The 15,474-nt window shown below is 51.5% G+C and overlaps 3 protein-coding genes across 4 annotated transcripts in view; all 3 read right to left on the bottom strand.

Annotated features, from left to right (window-relative positions):
- Positions 1–3,705, bottom strand: part of LOC105187964 (uncharacterized) — a 124,276-nt gene extending 120,571 nt beyond the window's left edge. The window contains exon 1 of the mRNA XM_011149138.2: positions 453–3,705. Within this exon, the coding sequence (XP_011147440.2) occupies positions 453–2,877 (2,425 nt within the window). The 5' untranslated portion in view covers positions 2,878–3,705. The remainder of the gene's footprint in view (positions 1–452) is intronic.
- Positions 3,706–10,406: 6,701 nt separating this feature from the next.
- On the bottom strand, positions 10,407–15,267 carry LOC105187979 (uncharacterized). The gene is made up of 2 exons (XM_011149165.3): positions 11,384–15,267; positions 10,407–11,055 (listed from the first exon to the last, which is right to left on the bottom strand). The coding sequence occupies exons 1-2, from the start codon at positions 15,224–15,226 to the stop codon at positions 10,957–10,959; spliced, it is 3,942 nt and encodes a 1,313-aa protein (XP_011147467.1). The 5' UTR covers positions 15,227–15,267; the 3' UTR covers positions 10,407–10,956.
- Positions 14,605–15,474, bottom strand: part of LOC105187971 (uncharacterized) — a 91,477-nt gene continuing 90,607 nt past the window's right edge. The window contains exon 18 of one of the 2 annotated variants that reach the window (XM_025303172.1): positions 14,605–14,764. The gene's annotated coding sequence lies outside the window, so the exon portion shown is untranslated. Of the gene's footprint in view, positions 14,765–15,092; positions 15,280–15,474 lie in introns of those variants that run through there. The other variant, XM_011149152.3, reaches the window with a different exon arrangement.

A 15,474-nucleotide genomic window follows, 5' to 3' on the forward strand; every position in this document is an offset into this window, starting at 1 on the left:
TATTTCCCGGGTGGTATTCCTTGAAAGCTCTCCTTCCTTGAGTTTTACACGTCAGTGCCTGCCTTCTCTTATCTTTCCTTTTTACGAATATTTATGCATTTATGCAGAATTTCTCACGCTTGAATATACTATCGGCTTTTGAGCGAGGGATTTTATAGGAAATAATAGTCTTTGGAATTTAGAGCATGACTCGAGAAACGGTTGTGTGACATGACACGTTGTCGATATAAACTATTCGAGCAACTGTATTTGCTATCAGTGATGTATAATTATTTCAATACTAATGACATGATTATTTCAATATCAGGTGTTAATCGACAATCGCAATAATTGAGGCAATAGCAATTACAATTAATTGCTATACACGGCATAATAATCCCTTGACTGATGACGTGAATTATTCCGCGAGATTGCGATTACATCGTTAGAGTTTCATCGACGATATATCTTACCTTGCGGGCTTTTATCCTTCCTCCGGCGCCGATGCCTCTTCCTCTGCATCTCCTCGACGTAATTCGAGGACGAAGAGTCATCGTGGCCCGGAAACTCGCGGTCTCCGTCCACCGATTTTCGCGCCTCCTCTTGCCTCCTCTTGAGCAGTTCGTAAACTCTCTTGAAGTAATCCCTGGTGATGTCCTCGTTCGATTTGTTGGCCAGCGAGCCCCCGCTGTTCAGATAACCGAGATCGCTGTCGGAAACGTTGCCATTTATCTTCGAGTCGGAATGCTCGGCGTGTTCTTCCAGGCCCTCGCTTCCGTCGATGATCTTGAAGGTGTCGCTCTTCTTCACGTTGGAGCGAGCGTACAGTTCCCGATAATCCTTGAAGGCGCTCTTCGGGATCGAGTTGTAGCCGAAGTCCGGTGAATTGACGCTCATCGCGGCGACGCTGGCGACGTCGTTGCCACTTCGATCTCTCACTTGGATCTTGGCGATGATCGGCGGCGAACGGCACTTGTCCTCGTCGACGAGCAAGTAGTTCTCTTGCAAGCTGGTGCCAGGTCTGCTGCCGCTCGTCGACCAGGTCTCATCGGAAAGTTTGCCGATGGCGGTGGCGGTGGCGGTGGCGGTGGCGGTGGCGGTGGCGGTTTCTTTCCACGGGAGTTCGATCTCGTCCTCGCGCCGAGCTCGACGAGGCCTCTCGTGAAGCGGATTCACGCAGTTTCTCAAGTTTTGGCACACCTTGCAGTTTCGCGAGGAACAAAGATCGCGCTGCAAGTCCTTCCACCTCGGCTTACTCATAAAGTCGTCCTCGGGCACTTCTCTCTCCGACTCCTTGCGAAGTCTCTCGCTCCTCTTCCTCTCTTTGTACTCCCTCCAAGATCTCTCCACGTTCTCTTGGCTCTTGATCCGTCTCGGAGGATTCCCAAAGTCCCAGCTGGACTCTGCATTGGCCGCCGCTTGTCCGAGTAAGACGTCGCTCTTGGTTTTTCGATAGAGCTTCCTCCTCTCCAGGCTCGACGACTCTCTTTTCAACTGTGATTTCGATCGATCGTCCGGCTCCACGCTTTCGACCAAGACGTCGCTGCCCGATCGCCGATAGTTCCGCAACTGTCTCTGAAGCGGCGGCGGCGGCGGATCTCCCGGAGGTCCTCCGCCGTTCCGCGGCTTCTCTTTATCGAACTGCTTGTTGGACTTTAGCCGCTCCCTCTCGAGTACTTCGGGGTCGAATCGAATGATGCTCGTCTCGCTGCGCACCTTTCGCGTCCTGTAGTTCCTGCGATCGTTCCCGTGACTGTAGTCCGAGTATCTCTTCCTGATACCGGCGTTCCCGACAGCTTCCGGAACGCCGACGCGAACGGCCGAGCTCGAGCGCGCCTGTTCCATATTCATTCGCCGCTGTATCTTCTCGCGTAGGAACGCCCTGATCTTCGCCAGCTCCTCCTCGTTCATGTCGTCCTTTAACCCGCGGACGAGCTTGTCCCCTTCGTCCAGCTTGTCCGCCTCCGTCGAGTCCTCGCAGCTCGGAATCAGGGCGCTCTGACTGCGTTGGTACGGCTTTGCTCTTTCGCTACGTTCCTTCGTTTCCTTCCGCTCGAGGTTCGCTTGTCTCTCCGTCAATGAGTCGTTCTTTGTCAATGCTCGACTCGCGGTGCTCTTCTTGAGCGGTCTGGTCTTCGCGTCCGTTGCCTCGTCTCCGTCGCATTCCTCTTCGCGTACCAAGCTCAGCACCAGGCTCTCGCTCTGACTCCTCAGATACGCTTTGACCTTCCTGCACCTGTCCTTGGCGATCTCTTCTGGGCTTTTGCCGATCGTACTTCGCGTACGTAGGTCGTCCATGATCTGCTGCCGCAGGTAATCCCCTGCGGAGTATCTTTTGAGTCCCGTCGCGGTTCCCTCGACATTTCCCTCGATGCTCGTCTTCATCGTCGAGTTTTCCGCTACGGGCGAGTGTCTCTTCTTGACGCGTCGTCTCTCCTTGATGCTCACGTCGCTCTTGGATTTTTTCGGTGCAAAAATGCACGTGCCGAATTTGTTGCTGAAGCCGTCGATATTGCGGTTACCCTGAGACGGCGTCGCCGCAGCGTACGAGACGGACGGCGACGTCGTCGATGACGACTGCAACGTCGACGGATGTTCCGTCTTGGAGCTGGTGGAATCGTCGGCGAGGAATTGCTCGTGGCTCCTCAGGCCTTCCTTGAAGGAGCCTCTGGCCCGCTGCGCGGTTTTGCCGGTCGTTTCTACCAGCAGTCGGCCGTCCTTGTCCAACAGCTGGATGACGGGAAGCGCGTCGGCGGACGTCGTCAGCTCCCACTCCCAGTGCAGCGGTTTCTGCAGCTTCAACCGGATGATCGGCTCCGCCGGCTCGCCGAGGCCCGTGGAATCCGGACCGACCGGACTGGAAGCCGTCGCGCTGATGATCGGATGGGCGTTCTTCATGGTCCCGGTTCTCTTGCTCTTTCTCTCTCGCTTCGTCTTCTCTCTCTCTCTCTCTCTCTCTCTCTCTCTCTCTCTCTCTCTCTCTCTCTCTCTTCCTCTCCCTCTGCCTCTCGCTCGCTCGCTCTGTATGCCCCTCTCTCTCTCTCTTTCTCTCTCTCGTTCTCGATCGCCCGTGCAATCTGCACGGGAAAAACCACTCGGCCGATCGTCCCGATTAATTCTACGTCCCGAGCGGGTTCGTCGTCTGGACTTCTTAACGGGCCTTGCCTCGCTGAATTTTATGGGTCCCGCGGTGGAGACCGTTGACTCGTTTCGCCGAAGCGTCCCCGCTCGCTCTCGCTCACGTCTTCGCGGCCGTTCGCCCCACGAATCCTTATTCCCCCGACTGGACGATTTTTCGCACGACGGAGATCTTACGCGCACATACACACACACACACACTCTTTCTCTCTCCCTCTCTCCAACGAAATACGATCCAACGTGCGTACGCGTCGATAAATTAACAAGCTGTCCAATTTCACAGTCCGCGCACCAAGTCACAGCGCGGTCGCGAGAGGAATACTTGGCGCGGTCGCGCCGCTCGTGAAGCGATTCCCGATCTGCCAGACGCAAGCGGAACGAACGGTCGCATGATCGAGAGTCGCCGTCGCGTTCGTTCGACCGTTGGCTCGATAAACGGCGATTCAAAACTGCAGCGGGTACCGTTTCCCGGCCGACCGCTGAATAGCATACCACGGACAGTACGCGCTCTCCGTCGCTGCGTTCGAATCGCACTCGCCTGCTGTTTCGGTCACATGATCGTGCCGACAACGAGCACGATCGCGAGACCGCGGGACTGCAAAGTGTTCACGCTCGCGGTCCAAGTTCGCGCGCGTTACATCGCGCTTATGTAACGCGACCTCGCGGGCTTGGCAGTCTGTCAGAATTCGCGTGCGACGGAGACTCTCGGGCTCGGGTCTCTCTCTCTCTCTCTCTCTTTCTCTCTCTCTCTCTCTCTCTCTCTCTCTCTCTCTCTCTGTCTCTCTCTCTGTCTCTCTCTCTCTCCCTCTCTCCCTCCCCCTCTCTCTCGCTTCTTTGCTTCGTGGACACGGCGGCGGCGACACTGAGGCGCGAGGAGGATGTGCACGCGGAGCGGTCTCGCGTCACGTCTCACGTTGCGGGCGAATTCGCGGGAGATCCATCTTGCGCGCGTTCCAGCACGCCGTACGTAATTTGCCGGAGCGAACTGCGAGAGGCCGGCTACTTGCGAAATGATACCGCACGTGTGCGCTGTATTTACGCGCGTCTCTATCGCTGGCGACGGGCGACGTTATGAGGTATACGTCTCACATGCGCTGGAGATGCATATGCGCGTGCAACGAAAGCGCTCGACTCCCGAGCTCGAGCCTCGGCGAAATTTCCTCCTGTTTCGTCTATTTTTATAGCGGCCCCACACAAGTTTCCACTGGTATTTAATAACGAGGTGCTGAGACGTACCGCGAGCTGCGGAACGACTTGTGATCGCGATCGACGAAACGTCGCCGTCGGTCTGTCACCTCGATTACACACACACACACACACACACACACACACACCTAGATTGACACGCTGCGAATCTCCGTGTGGGAGTCGCAGATCCAATTTTCCGCTTCTACGGAGTTATAAATACGTGTAGGCGCACTTTTTCGCGGAACTTGCGCTGCAGCACAGCAGATTCAGGCGTGAGAAATACTTCGTCGATCTTCGGTAGGCGCGTTTCACGCACGTTCGTTCGTTCGTTCGCTCGCGCTCGCGGTTTCGCGGTCGTCGCTCGCGGCGCGTTCGAAGTGGAGTCGGTCGGTCGGCCGATCGATCGATCGATCGATCGATCGGTCAACTGATGCGTATCGATCGATCGTTGCGTGGCGCGTGTGCGGGTGCTAGCCGCGCGTCTCACTGAGGAATCGTGTGAGAGACAAGCGAATTCGTAGCTGTGCGGCGCGGCACTACTGTAAACGCGCGATGGCGTCATACCGATCCGAAAATAAATCCCGCGGGATCCATCGGGTAGGGTGCAGGAATTCCGGCACGTGGGACGTGTCACGAATATCAGCGGACGCGCCCGCGTGTGTTGTTTTCGTTGCCCGCGCGCGCGCGAATGTACACAGGTGCGTGCTGCGTGGGCGATTCTAGACGAAATAGCGTATACTGTTCAGTCCACGTCGGGATTACGGACGTCGATCATGCGGACCGTTATGCAATCCGCATTATGCGAAATAGTGGATCGTAAAGCTGAAGCGCGCGGTATACGACGGGACAGTTAGATGGAGGTTATCGAGAGAAGAGAACGTTATGAGAAATGTCGAAACTTTGCGAAGAATCTTCTCAGGGAGAGAGATAGGTAATTTTCTTTAGTAGATTAAAAAGCCTCTCTCCAAAGTTCTTTTTCTCTCTCTCTCTCTCTTCGTCCGGTATTCAAGTACGTTTCATCTTGAAGATAATTTTACGACCGGCTTTAATAGTCTCGCGTAATGATAACGTCTGAGTTTCTTATTATTCCGTGAGAAATGTCGTCGTGCCGCAAATTGGCGGAGCGTATCTCATGATGAAGGCAATTTATGTTTTTCATTTTTCGATTGGGTTGACTAGATCCAATATTTTTAGTATCGGCTTGCTCTCACGATCCGACGAGTGAAGTTGCAAACAAGCGCTTTTAAAGGCGTAGGCGTAAGACTAATTTTAAATTCACAGTTTTAGAAGATGCGTATCATGTGTGTGTGCGTGCGTGTGTGTGTGTGTGTGTGTGTGTGTGTGTGTGAACTTGAGTTTGAAATCTATTTTTAATAATCGTGACGTTACACAGTGAGTAATACGTGCACAGGGTGTCCCGAAGTCGTTTCTTTTTTATTTCTATGCTTTTTCATCAACGCGAAATAAATTTGATTTTGCACAAGAACCGAAAGATCGATCGACGGACCAATAACTGATAAAAAGTGTCCCATTATCAAATGTCTATTATAATTATTACCGTTCTGTATTATACGAGAATGCTCGTCTCTCAATACAGCGATCTCTATGACGCGAACAGGCAAGAGAGAAGTTTGCTGAGCAAAAGAGAATTTGTTCCTTGCATGAATTGACGCACGCAGTGGCTTGTCGCTCGGACTGGTTTCAAGCTCGTCGACGAAATTTTCGTATGAAAGAAGCGCTAATGGTCCTGGCGAATCGTGTATGCATGCTCTGCGCTGCGAAACTCCCGTCGACCGGCAGCTGCGATCGATGCGTCTCAAGGATGGATCAATGCCCCGGCAGAAATTTGTTTACGATCGATCGTGGGCAGACTCGACCGGCGCACACGCGTGTAGACGCGTGTAGACGCGTGTAGACGCGTACCCGAACCCGCGAGAACGTTCTACAGTTTGTCTAGTTTTGAGGCCATTCTTCGCGTCCTTTTTTTCCATGGGCATCGATCTCGAATGCCGAAGCGTGCAGGCAAGCGTTGTTACCGGGAAACATACGGCCGCAAATATCGCGATGCCAGTGGAATCGTTATGACAGTCACGCCCGAGAAAAAATGTTGGAAAATGTTAAATAACAATTTGCCTCTCGCACAGCGCGTATGCCTGTCGCCGCGTCGCACGTCGCCGCGCTACGTCTACGCGCTACGTGAGCGTCTCGTTGAGTTCTAGCGGGACTGTCGGATTAGCATAGTACCTGCGGACTCGCATAATGCTCTTCGGGAGAGAAACTCGTACTCTCTAGGATCCGCGAGCTGCATTTCATATTTTTAAGGCAGCCGGGGACGTTTAATTCGACGCACACACCCCGAAGCGCACAACCGAATACCTGCGTGACTCGGTGAAGCGAGCTGGCCGCGTTGTCGAGTCGAGGAATATCTCGGCGACGGAAAAATGTGACGCGCGAGCGGTGCAATGTCAGGCGTCATGAATAAAAAATTAACCGGTGCCCTTTCGTGCGATCGAGCCGATCCGCGCCTCCGGCGACCGCGCTGAGCTGGATCTCGCGGACGGGGTCGTCGCTCGTTACGGGCTCTCTTTATTTTTACCCAACGTGTCCCCGATATCTCGTAGAGAGTTCTCGTGACGCCTCGTCGCGCACTAAATTCGGATAAGGAAGTGCCGCCATATATGCTGTCGCGGAATTTACGCGTCGATCGATAGGCCGATCCGCGCGCGCTCCAAATCCGGCTTGTAATTGCGGATCACGCGGGGACGATCGTGTCGCCTTATCTCGATGCCGAGAAGAAATCGCCAACTGCTATTATTAGAGAGAGAGAAAGAGAGAGAGAGGGAAAGAGAGAAAGAGGAGCGGAGGAGAAATCGCCCTGCTCTCTCTCTCTCTCTCTCTCTCTCTCTCTCTCTATGTATATATATATATATATATATATTTGCGTCGCGATAAAGTTCATGGAGTGTCGTTAGCCGATTAACCGCGAGCGGCCGCGCCGCCGCTAGGCGACGCGCTTACGTAACTCGCGAGAAATGAGTCAAGGGGTGCGTAATTGCCAAATAGCATCGCGTTAGTCATACGTGGCGGTTATGCCGCGTTGAAAAGCACACTTCTGTCCGAGTGCAGATTCCGCGAAAGGGATGAAAATGTGTTTCTATAATTACGCGCTTGCACGCGCTCGTGATTTTAATCCGGCATTTTATCCGGCGCGGGAATACATTTAAACGAAGTGCACATACACTCTTAATGGCGGAAACAAGCTGAAACGTTGCAGTCTGGAAAGATAGTGGAAATCGCAAAGCGCATTCTTGATATCGCGAGCAAAGGGCCGGATGAGTGGAAAAGAGAAAAAGAGAGAGATACAGAGGGAGATTGTTATACAGCATGAAAAATAATAATTTATTCGGCATTTAGCGGGAATATAAACGTACAGTGTACCGTCGGGAGTCGTATCTATCCGGGTGAACATAAACGGGAATTGCATAGCGCGCAACAACAAATTGCACCGTCGCGTAGAGTTGAGCGTGAAGCTCGACATGACTGACGCGGCTCCCAGTCACTTACAAATTATCTCCTAGATATTACAAAACAGCATTGAACGTCCTCTCTGCCTGAAAAATGCATCGAGGACTAGGGGGCGGGGAGGGATGGGGAAAGAAGAGCGATAAAATTGTTCTGCGTTATTCTCTTTTTGTCAACACGGTCGTATTTTATTCTCTCCTATGTGTCACCTCTAAACGAGTCTCCTAATTTCCTTCGTCCGACACACACCCACCCACCCACACACACACACACACACACACACACACACATACACACACACACTGCTGCGAATGTACAGCGGACTCATCGCACGAACGGCTCTTAATCTGTCACGAATCGTCTCTAACAAAGAAGATCCATCGTAAAATCCGCGTTCGCGGGAGCGCTGTCGATGTAAACTAAAGTAATTGTCAAGGGATTTTCGCGGTGTGGCTGCGGTGGAAAGAAAAAACGATAAATGGATAAAACGTCGTTCGGGAAATTTACCGCTCCGCTTTCTCCGTGCGGAAGCCGCGCGCGCGATCAGATCCTCGTATGATATATCTACGCGAAATCTGCACTTCGATAGACCTATCTATGGTGACGTTACAAAACGTACGCACGTTACAACGGCAGGGGAGGGAGAGGAAGGTTTACTCGCATAGCATTTTACAGAAATCGTTACCGCGTAATAATACTTACACTTATTGTGTACATATAATTGTGTATGGTAATAATGCGCGTAGCAGGTATACATATACATATATATGCGCATAATGATACTAAAGAGTAACAAGCATTTTTAGTACCTAATTGCGACGCGTCGCTTTCAGCTCGCACACAATGGTACAGGCTCTCGCTCCGATAAATCATAATACTTACAATAAGTCAACAGAACGTCGTACCGTTACGTAATTACAGGCGCGTTACGTCTCGTTTATCGCGCGATTGCACGTTTTCTCCGGGGAAAGGAAAGGGCTATATCACGTGTGCACGCTCCATCGTCGTAAAAAGTACTTCCGTTGTGGCACCTCGTGCCCCTTAGTGCGTAAGCTGTGACGGACTCAACAAAAGAGTATCATACATACGCATTCGTATTATGAGACTATATGCGTTTATTCGGCAAAGGACCTACGGCCAACGGACAAACAATCGGGATCACAATGGAGACGAGATGGCATTCTGTTAACGTGTTCAATCGCACATTCTTATATCTCGCTGTTAAAAACGCGTGCTACTTCTCAATCTTCAGTTCGTTCTCTACAAATTATAACATGTATATATATAGGCCTCTCTCTGTGTGTCTTTCGAACTAAAAAAAACAACAAACTACTATACAATCCGTCGTCGCGCGACACCGACCGCTGCCAACGAAACATATTTTTTGCGGCGCTACGTATTTGTAAAGGTGCTAAATCAGGTGTTGGGCCCTGACTGATGAGGCCAGTCACGGAGCCGGGCTGGCCCGAGTAATCCTAAACGAGCATACCTAGACACGTGCGTGCAACGTAAACGGCGCAACAAGTGCATTTTTCGCCGCAAAGCTGCCTACTTGTAAATTGTCCACCTACACAATCGTGGACTATTTACCGGAGTAATTTTCCGCAGTTTTGTCGTATCATTGGGAAAAACAGCCTCTCTCCCAAGGAGTCGCAAGGAAGGTCTCGACAATAACAGAGCTGAAAGCTGTCCTTCTCGGAAATGCGCGTCTAAAGTATTCACAGAGCATAAAACTAACGATATACGCGGAGCTCCCAAGAGAAGAATAGATACTACGCAAGACGAATTTTTCCAGCTCGCCGAGATGATCGCACATGCTCTTTCTGTGTGCGCGCGCGCACAGTAGTTCTCAACTTTGAAGGCTCTAAAAGGCATCGTGTGCTCTCTCGCGATTCTCACTTTAATACGCTTATACCGCTCGTGCAAGACCAAGCAAGTCCGTTTTCACCGTCACTCGGTTGAGGAAATATCATGAATATTCAATGCAAAAGCTCACATGATACGTACGTTCGATACGAGAAAATATTCTCTCAACGGTCTCTCCTCATGACGTCGTTTCGATTTTGTATGTATGGGCACGATTGCAGACGCAATTGTAATTTCATGTAGCGAAAACTCTTGCAGTTGCGCGTATTACCGCGTACCTGGAAATAACTAGTTTCAGTGCGTAAAGCCAAATGGAAAAATAAGAGTATAACGTGCCGTGGAAACTGGAAATTGAGGTATTTTTAAGTATTTTACGAGTTACAGACCGCGGACAATCGTGCCTGGCGGAAAAGAAATTATCGTGTTTTCATAAATCGACCGAGTTCGCGTTCACGGTCGGAAATATCCAGACCGCATTCGCAGTTAAAGTGCTCGAGCTCCTGGCGAATGATCTGTTTGCCGGGCGATTCATCGCGCGATTCTCGAATCCCTTCGGACCACACACGGAACATTTGGTCATTGCAAATCCACTCGTTTTTTCTCGTGCACGCGACCGGCTTATTGGGGCTAAATCCCGCGCGCGGCTTCTGGTTTACCTGGTTTATCGAAACGCAGTTGAGTGAATAATTTCAACGGATAAGTTTTATGATTTCATAGCGCCGAGCGGAAGCAAAGCTGATTTTCCGTGGGGAAAAAAAGAGATGATTCTACTTAAAAGTTCATATTCCAATCGGAGTTACATCCCATATAGAATATCAGGCCGCGCGCGTGTTGTAAAAAAGAAATTTACAATCTGAGCATTTTAAGCCGTTATTGATTTATTCGTCGCGTGAGAACCGGGGTAGAATCATAAAACCGGATTGACGTAACCTGGTTTTATGGCAAATTATAAAAGATGAAGAAAAGTGGCGCACGGGCTAATGTTTTACGTGTTTTTTTTTTTTTTTTTTTTTTTTTTTTTACGTAAAGTTGGACTTTGTCCTCAGAATAGAAATCCCTGGCTTCAATATACGCAAAGGCTCACATAATGCGCAGTGGCCATTAACAAGCGCGTAAATTACACTTAGCAGGCTTTACGTAGCGTCGTAAAATCTATTCTTCGGTTAGTGGCGAAAATCAAGACACATTCACAGAGGGGGGATTTCGCATCGACACAAGGTGATTCCGAGACTCGGAGCAACGACGGTTTCCAAAGACTACAGATTATACAGTACAGTAAAATACGAGCTGTGGGGTTTCTGGTTTTGGAACGAAGCGATTGATACCTGAATTCTCCTCGTGACCGGTTACTCCTGCGTGTACCTGAAACGAGAGAAAACCAGCACGTTCATTCTGTGTGGATAGATAACGCGGTAACGGATGCTCCGTCTCTCAGGTAGACTTTACCTTAACCATATCTTTACTTGCATTTTCCCGGGAAAGCACACACAGTGTCCGTTAAAATTCTCTAACTGATGAGAGTTTTTTGATAACGACTGACTATTTACGAGGTGAAACGTACACGTCGTAGCTAAACGTAATCAACGCGCAAGCATCGCTTGCGCCGGTATGTCACAACGAGACCCTGACTTCGCAACGAAGTTAACCCGATTGAGAGGGCTACGTAAAAGCAAAATTTCCTCCCACCGACCTGAGCAGCGGCCTCCCGTCGCTGGAAGGAACTCTTCTCGGCGTTCGGCAATTCCTCCGACTTGGTGATTTCGCGAACAACAAGCCCCTGGCGACCGTCGGAGTCTCCGCGCGACGGCGCGGGTGGTATGCCGGGTGCTCTTCTCTTTCTCGACGAGCTCGCGTTGCATCCCGCGACGATCCCCGCGGACTCGTCCTCGTCGAAACTTTTCGACTGGATCACGGTGAATCCGCCTAGGAACTGCACCGATTTTTTCGCGCTGGCTTTAGTGTGTTGCGCACGTATCTCGGACACACACGAGACGTCGTCCTCTCTGTACTCCTGCTGCGTCACTTCCGACTTACAGACCGCCCGCGCCGGCGAGTCGTGAGGACTTTTCGGAAGCCTCGAGGCGAAGGTCAGAAGTTGAGCTTCACCGTGCAACGCTGCGAGAAGGTCGTTTGATTTCGAGAGACCGTCGCCCTCTCTCGCCCTCTCTTCCCTTCGCTTCGTCGTCACTTCCGGCCGCTGCGACCTCCTCGCAGCGACGGTCGGCGCCGATGCTTGTGGACTCTTGGTGGATTTATGCTTAGCTAGTTCCTCCTCGCTGTCATTAGTTTTAGAATGTCCCTCGGTGGTCGTGTCGCCCCGAATCTCGTAGTACTTAACGAAGCTCCTAACTTTACCCGGGGTTATTGTTACAACGTCGCGGGACGATTGGTCGTTACTTACGGCTACGGGTGTTGCGGCCCTGTTATTGTCATTATTATTACAAGGGGTTACGGAAGTAGTCTTTCTAACTATGGCACACTTATCGCCGCTATCCGCTAACGCTAACGCTACCGGCCGAGTAGTCGCGATCCCGCGATCGATCTCGGCCATGTCGTCTGCGATTATTTCATCGTCAGTCTTCTTCTCGTCGCCGAGACCATGAAGCGTCTCGCCCGAAGCTTCCTCGCGCTTCCTGCCGTCCTCCTGGCTGTTGTTGCGCGGCGCGCACGTTATCGCCCCGTGTTCCCTGCTATCGAAAATTTTGTTCATCGTCGTAGGCGCCCCGATGGGAATTCTCTTCTGAGATTCGTTCGCCCGCCTCTCGCCCTGAACGCTTGTTTTCTTAAGTATAGTCTTGGGAGCGCGAGTGTCCCGCGATCCTCTCGGTGGTTTCACCTCGCCGACACTCTCCGCAGCCTCGGGTGTACCCGAGTTGGTGGTACTCGCGTTTGCGCAGCTCTCGTTTGATGATTTCACATCTACAGACTCCTCCGCGGCGATCTTCGTCTTCGCCGCGGAGGTCTCTTTCGCGATCCTTACGTCGCCGGTCTCGAGCTCGAGCTTCGCCGTCTCGGTATTTTTATACCTCGTGATTTCCTCGCCAACCACTGGATCACGATTGTCACTTTTGACATGTTGAGATCCAACTTTCCTCTTCATATCCGGAGCTCCTTCTCCTCCTCCGGCAATCGTTGCGTTATCATCCGCATCAGTGGAGATCGTCTTGGCGCTCGCGAGATTCGCCGCGCCGCGAACTTGGTCTCGGGATTTTTCTCGCGCTCGCGGTCGAAGAGCCGCATCCTTCTCCCTTTCTTCGACAGTTCTGTTATCGATTGCGATCGGACAAGTCATGCTTTCATCATCGCCTGCCTGCGTGTTCGCCTGCGTTTTCTTCATCTCCGGGCTCACTAACTTCAATTTTATGTTGCTAAAATTGCAGAGCAACTCGTTCAGCACGTCATTCTTCGCGTCACCGGCGCTTTTATTCTCCGATTGCGTTGACCTTACGTCAGCGGTTGAGACCACAGCGATCTTTTCTTTCGTCTCGCTGGAATCCCTTGAAACGTTTTCATTCTCCGCGTGCACTTTCGTCGCGCCATTATTCAATCCGCCCGAGCGTCCGCTTTCTCTCGCGATCTCCGTGTCCGATTTCCATGCTTTATGTTCTATTTCACTCGGAATGCTTGCTTCGTTTTTGTCCACGTCTACCGGAGACGGTATCGCGGCAGCAATAATCGCGCAATCTATCGAATCGTCGAGCAGCATGGTCTCCAGGAAAGAATCGCGCCTAACCTTGACGGGGACGTTCTTTGCGAAAACCTCTTCCGACAGCGAGATTAGCTCGCGGTTATTTTCGGAAGCCAAGGAGCCGCTTGTTTCTTTGTTCTCTTCGATCGATAATCGCCGAGACTCCTCCGCCGAGACTCCTCCGCGTGACTCTCTCGCGGGATCGTCGACGTGCAATCTCTCGTCGGGTTCGTCGTCGTCGTCGGAATCATCCGGATTCACATTGTCGTCGTCGAGGCAGCTTAAAACGTTTCGAAGTGACTCACTGATGAAAATCTTCTCATTCTTGGCAGTGGGTTTCTCTTTCACGTCATCGCGTGCTTTTTTCAAAAATACTTCTTCCCGGTCTGTTCTCTTTGACGTTATTTCCGCCGCGTCTGCCTCGTCAGTTTCGCGGACCGTTCCTGAACTTTTATCCGTAAAACGATAAGTGTTCTCGGCAATCTCGGAAGTTGCATCCAGCATTTGACTTTGATCCGCCTGCTTTTCAGCGTTTCCTCCGCTCATAATGGCTTCCTCCACTAGCGCCATTATTTTTTCCTCTCCGATTTTGCGATTCTCCTCGGCAACTCGTTCGCTCCGCGATGTCGAATTAAAGTCCCCTTTGCGAGTTCCCTCCTCGCAATTAACGTCGTTATCCTTACCGTCATAACGCGTTCTCAGTATCGCGTCCGCCTTGCTCGCCGACGTAAAAGGATCATCTTTCTCTGCGGCGATATAGCGATTATTCTCGTCGATATGGTTCGGCGGAGTACATGGTTCTTCTTGCGAATTATTTTTGCGTTTATTTTTATTCTTCACGTCCGCGCGTTCGTCTTGAATTTCGAAGAGCCTGAAGGAAGAGGCGTCGTCACGTTTGTCAGCTTGCTCTTCGTCCCAAATGGATTCGCTGCTTCGCGAACTTTCGCACGGTACGCCGATTTTTACTTGGGTGTTGAACTCGGAAACTCGAGAAGAAGAACTCGGCGATTCGATGACGAATCGTACTTTCGTGCCGACACGACAGTCTGAATTCTCATTGATATCAAAAATGTCATGGCCGAACGATCCTCCATCGTTCATCCGAGTGTTTCCATCTATATTGTCCTCGAATCGGTAGTCTTCGAGTTTCAGCACGAACTCGTCGTCGAAAGGGCTCTTCCGTCTTTCCAGGCACTTCTCGAACGGCAGATTTGTCGTCGTCACGCGGAAACAGACGTCGTCGTGATCGTTGTTGTTGCCGTTATCCGGCATGCACGTTGTTAACGGTCCTTTCTCGCGTGAACTCGGCTCGCGCCACGGCTCCGCGCTGGACAAGCTGGCGTTCGAGGTGTTTTCACTCGTCCACATGGCGGACATCACGTTCTGGAAATCGTGTTTCGTGAAAAAGAGCGATGGATATTTGTTGGGTGACTTTGGTTCGGACGCGACGTCGATGGCTAGAAATGGCACCTTCGACGTCGCGATTGATCCCGGAATTGGGTCATCGCTCGCGCCGCCCGTCTCTGTCTCTCTGTTCTCTGTCGTGGATGTCGCGTCGCGCGATCTCGGGGACTTCGCTTCGATCACACCCGCCGCGATGTCGGTGTGGCTGTCGCGGTGACGATATTCATTCGCGACACTCTCGACCGTCGGACAGCTCGCGGTGTCGCATTGCGGCTGGCAGGTTTCGGCGGATCGAGATTTGTTCCGTCGACATTTCTGCGGTGGAGGTGGCAGAGGCGGCGGCAACGGACGTTTTTGCTGAGGTCTCGCCGCGTCGCTCGTGCTCTCGTTCACCACCGTCGCGTCGCTCGCTATCGACGTCGTGATCGGTGCAGTTTTCATCTTGCGCTTCGTACGCCGCGGTGGCACGGGTGGTTCAGTCGAGTTTCTGTTATCTGGGGAGAGAGAGAGAGAGAGAGAGAAAGAGAGAAAGAGGGGGGAAAATTCGGAACTTTAGAAGAGAAGTCGATTAGTTTCGCTAAAATATGGAGAACGAACGATATCAAGCGATTTTCTTTGGAAAGTTTCGGTAAAGTATTTAACGACTAACTGTAATTCTCTCTACGGGTTCTTACGGTTGTGCATATTGC

This window comes from Harpegnathos saltator, unplaced genomic scaffold (assembly GCF_003227715.2).
Source record: "Harpegnathos saltator strain DR-91 unplaced genomic scaffold, Hsal_v8.6 scaffold536, whole genome shotgun sequence".
Classification (NCBI taxonomy): domain Eukaryota; kingdom Metazoa; phylum Arthropoda; class Insecta; order Hymenoptera; family Formicidae; genus Harpegnathos; species Harpegnathos saltator.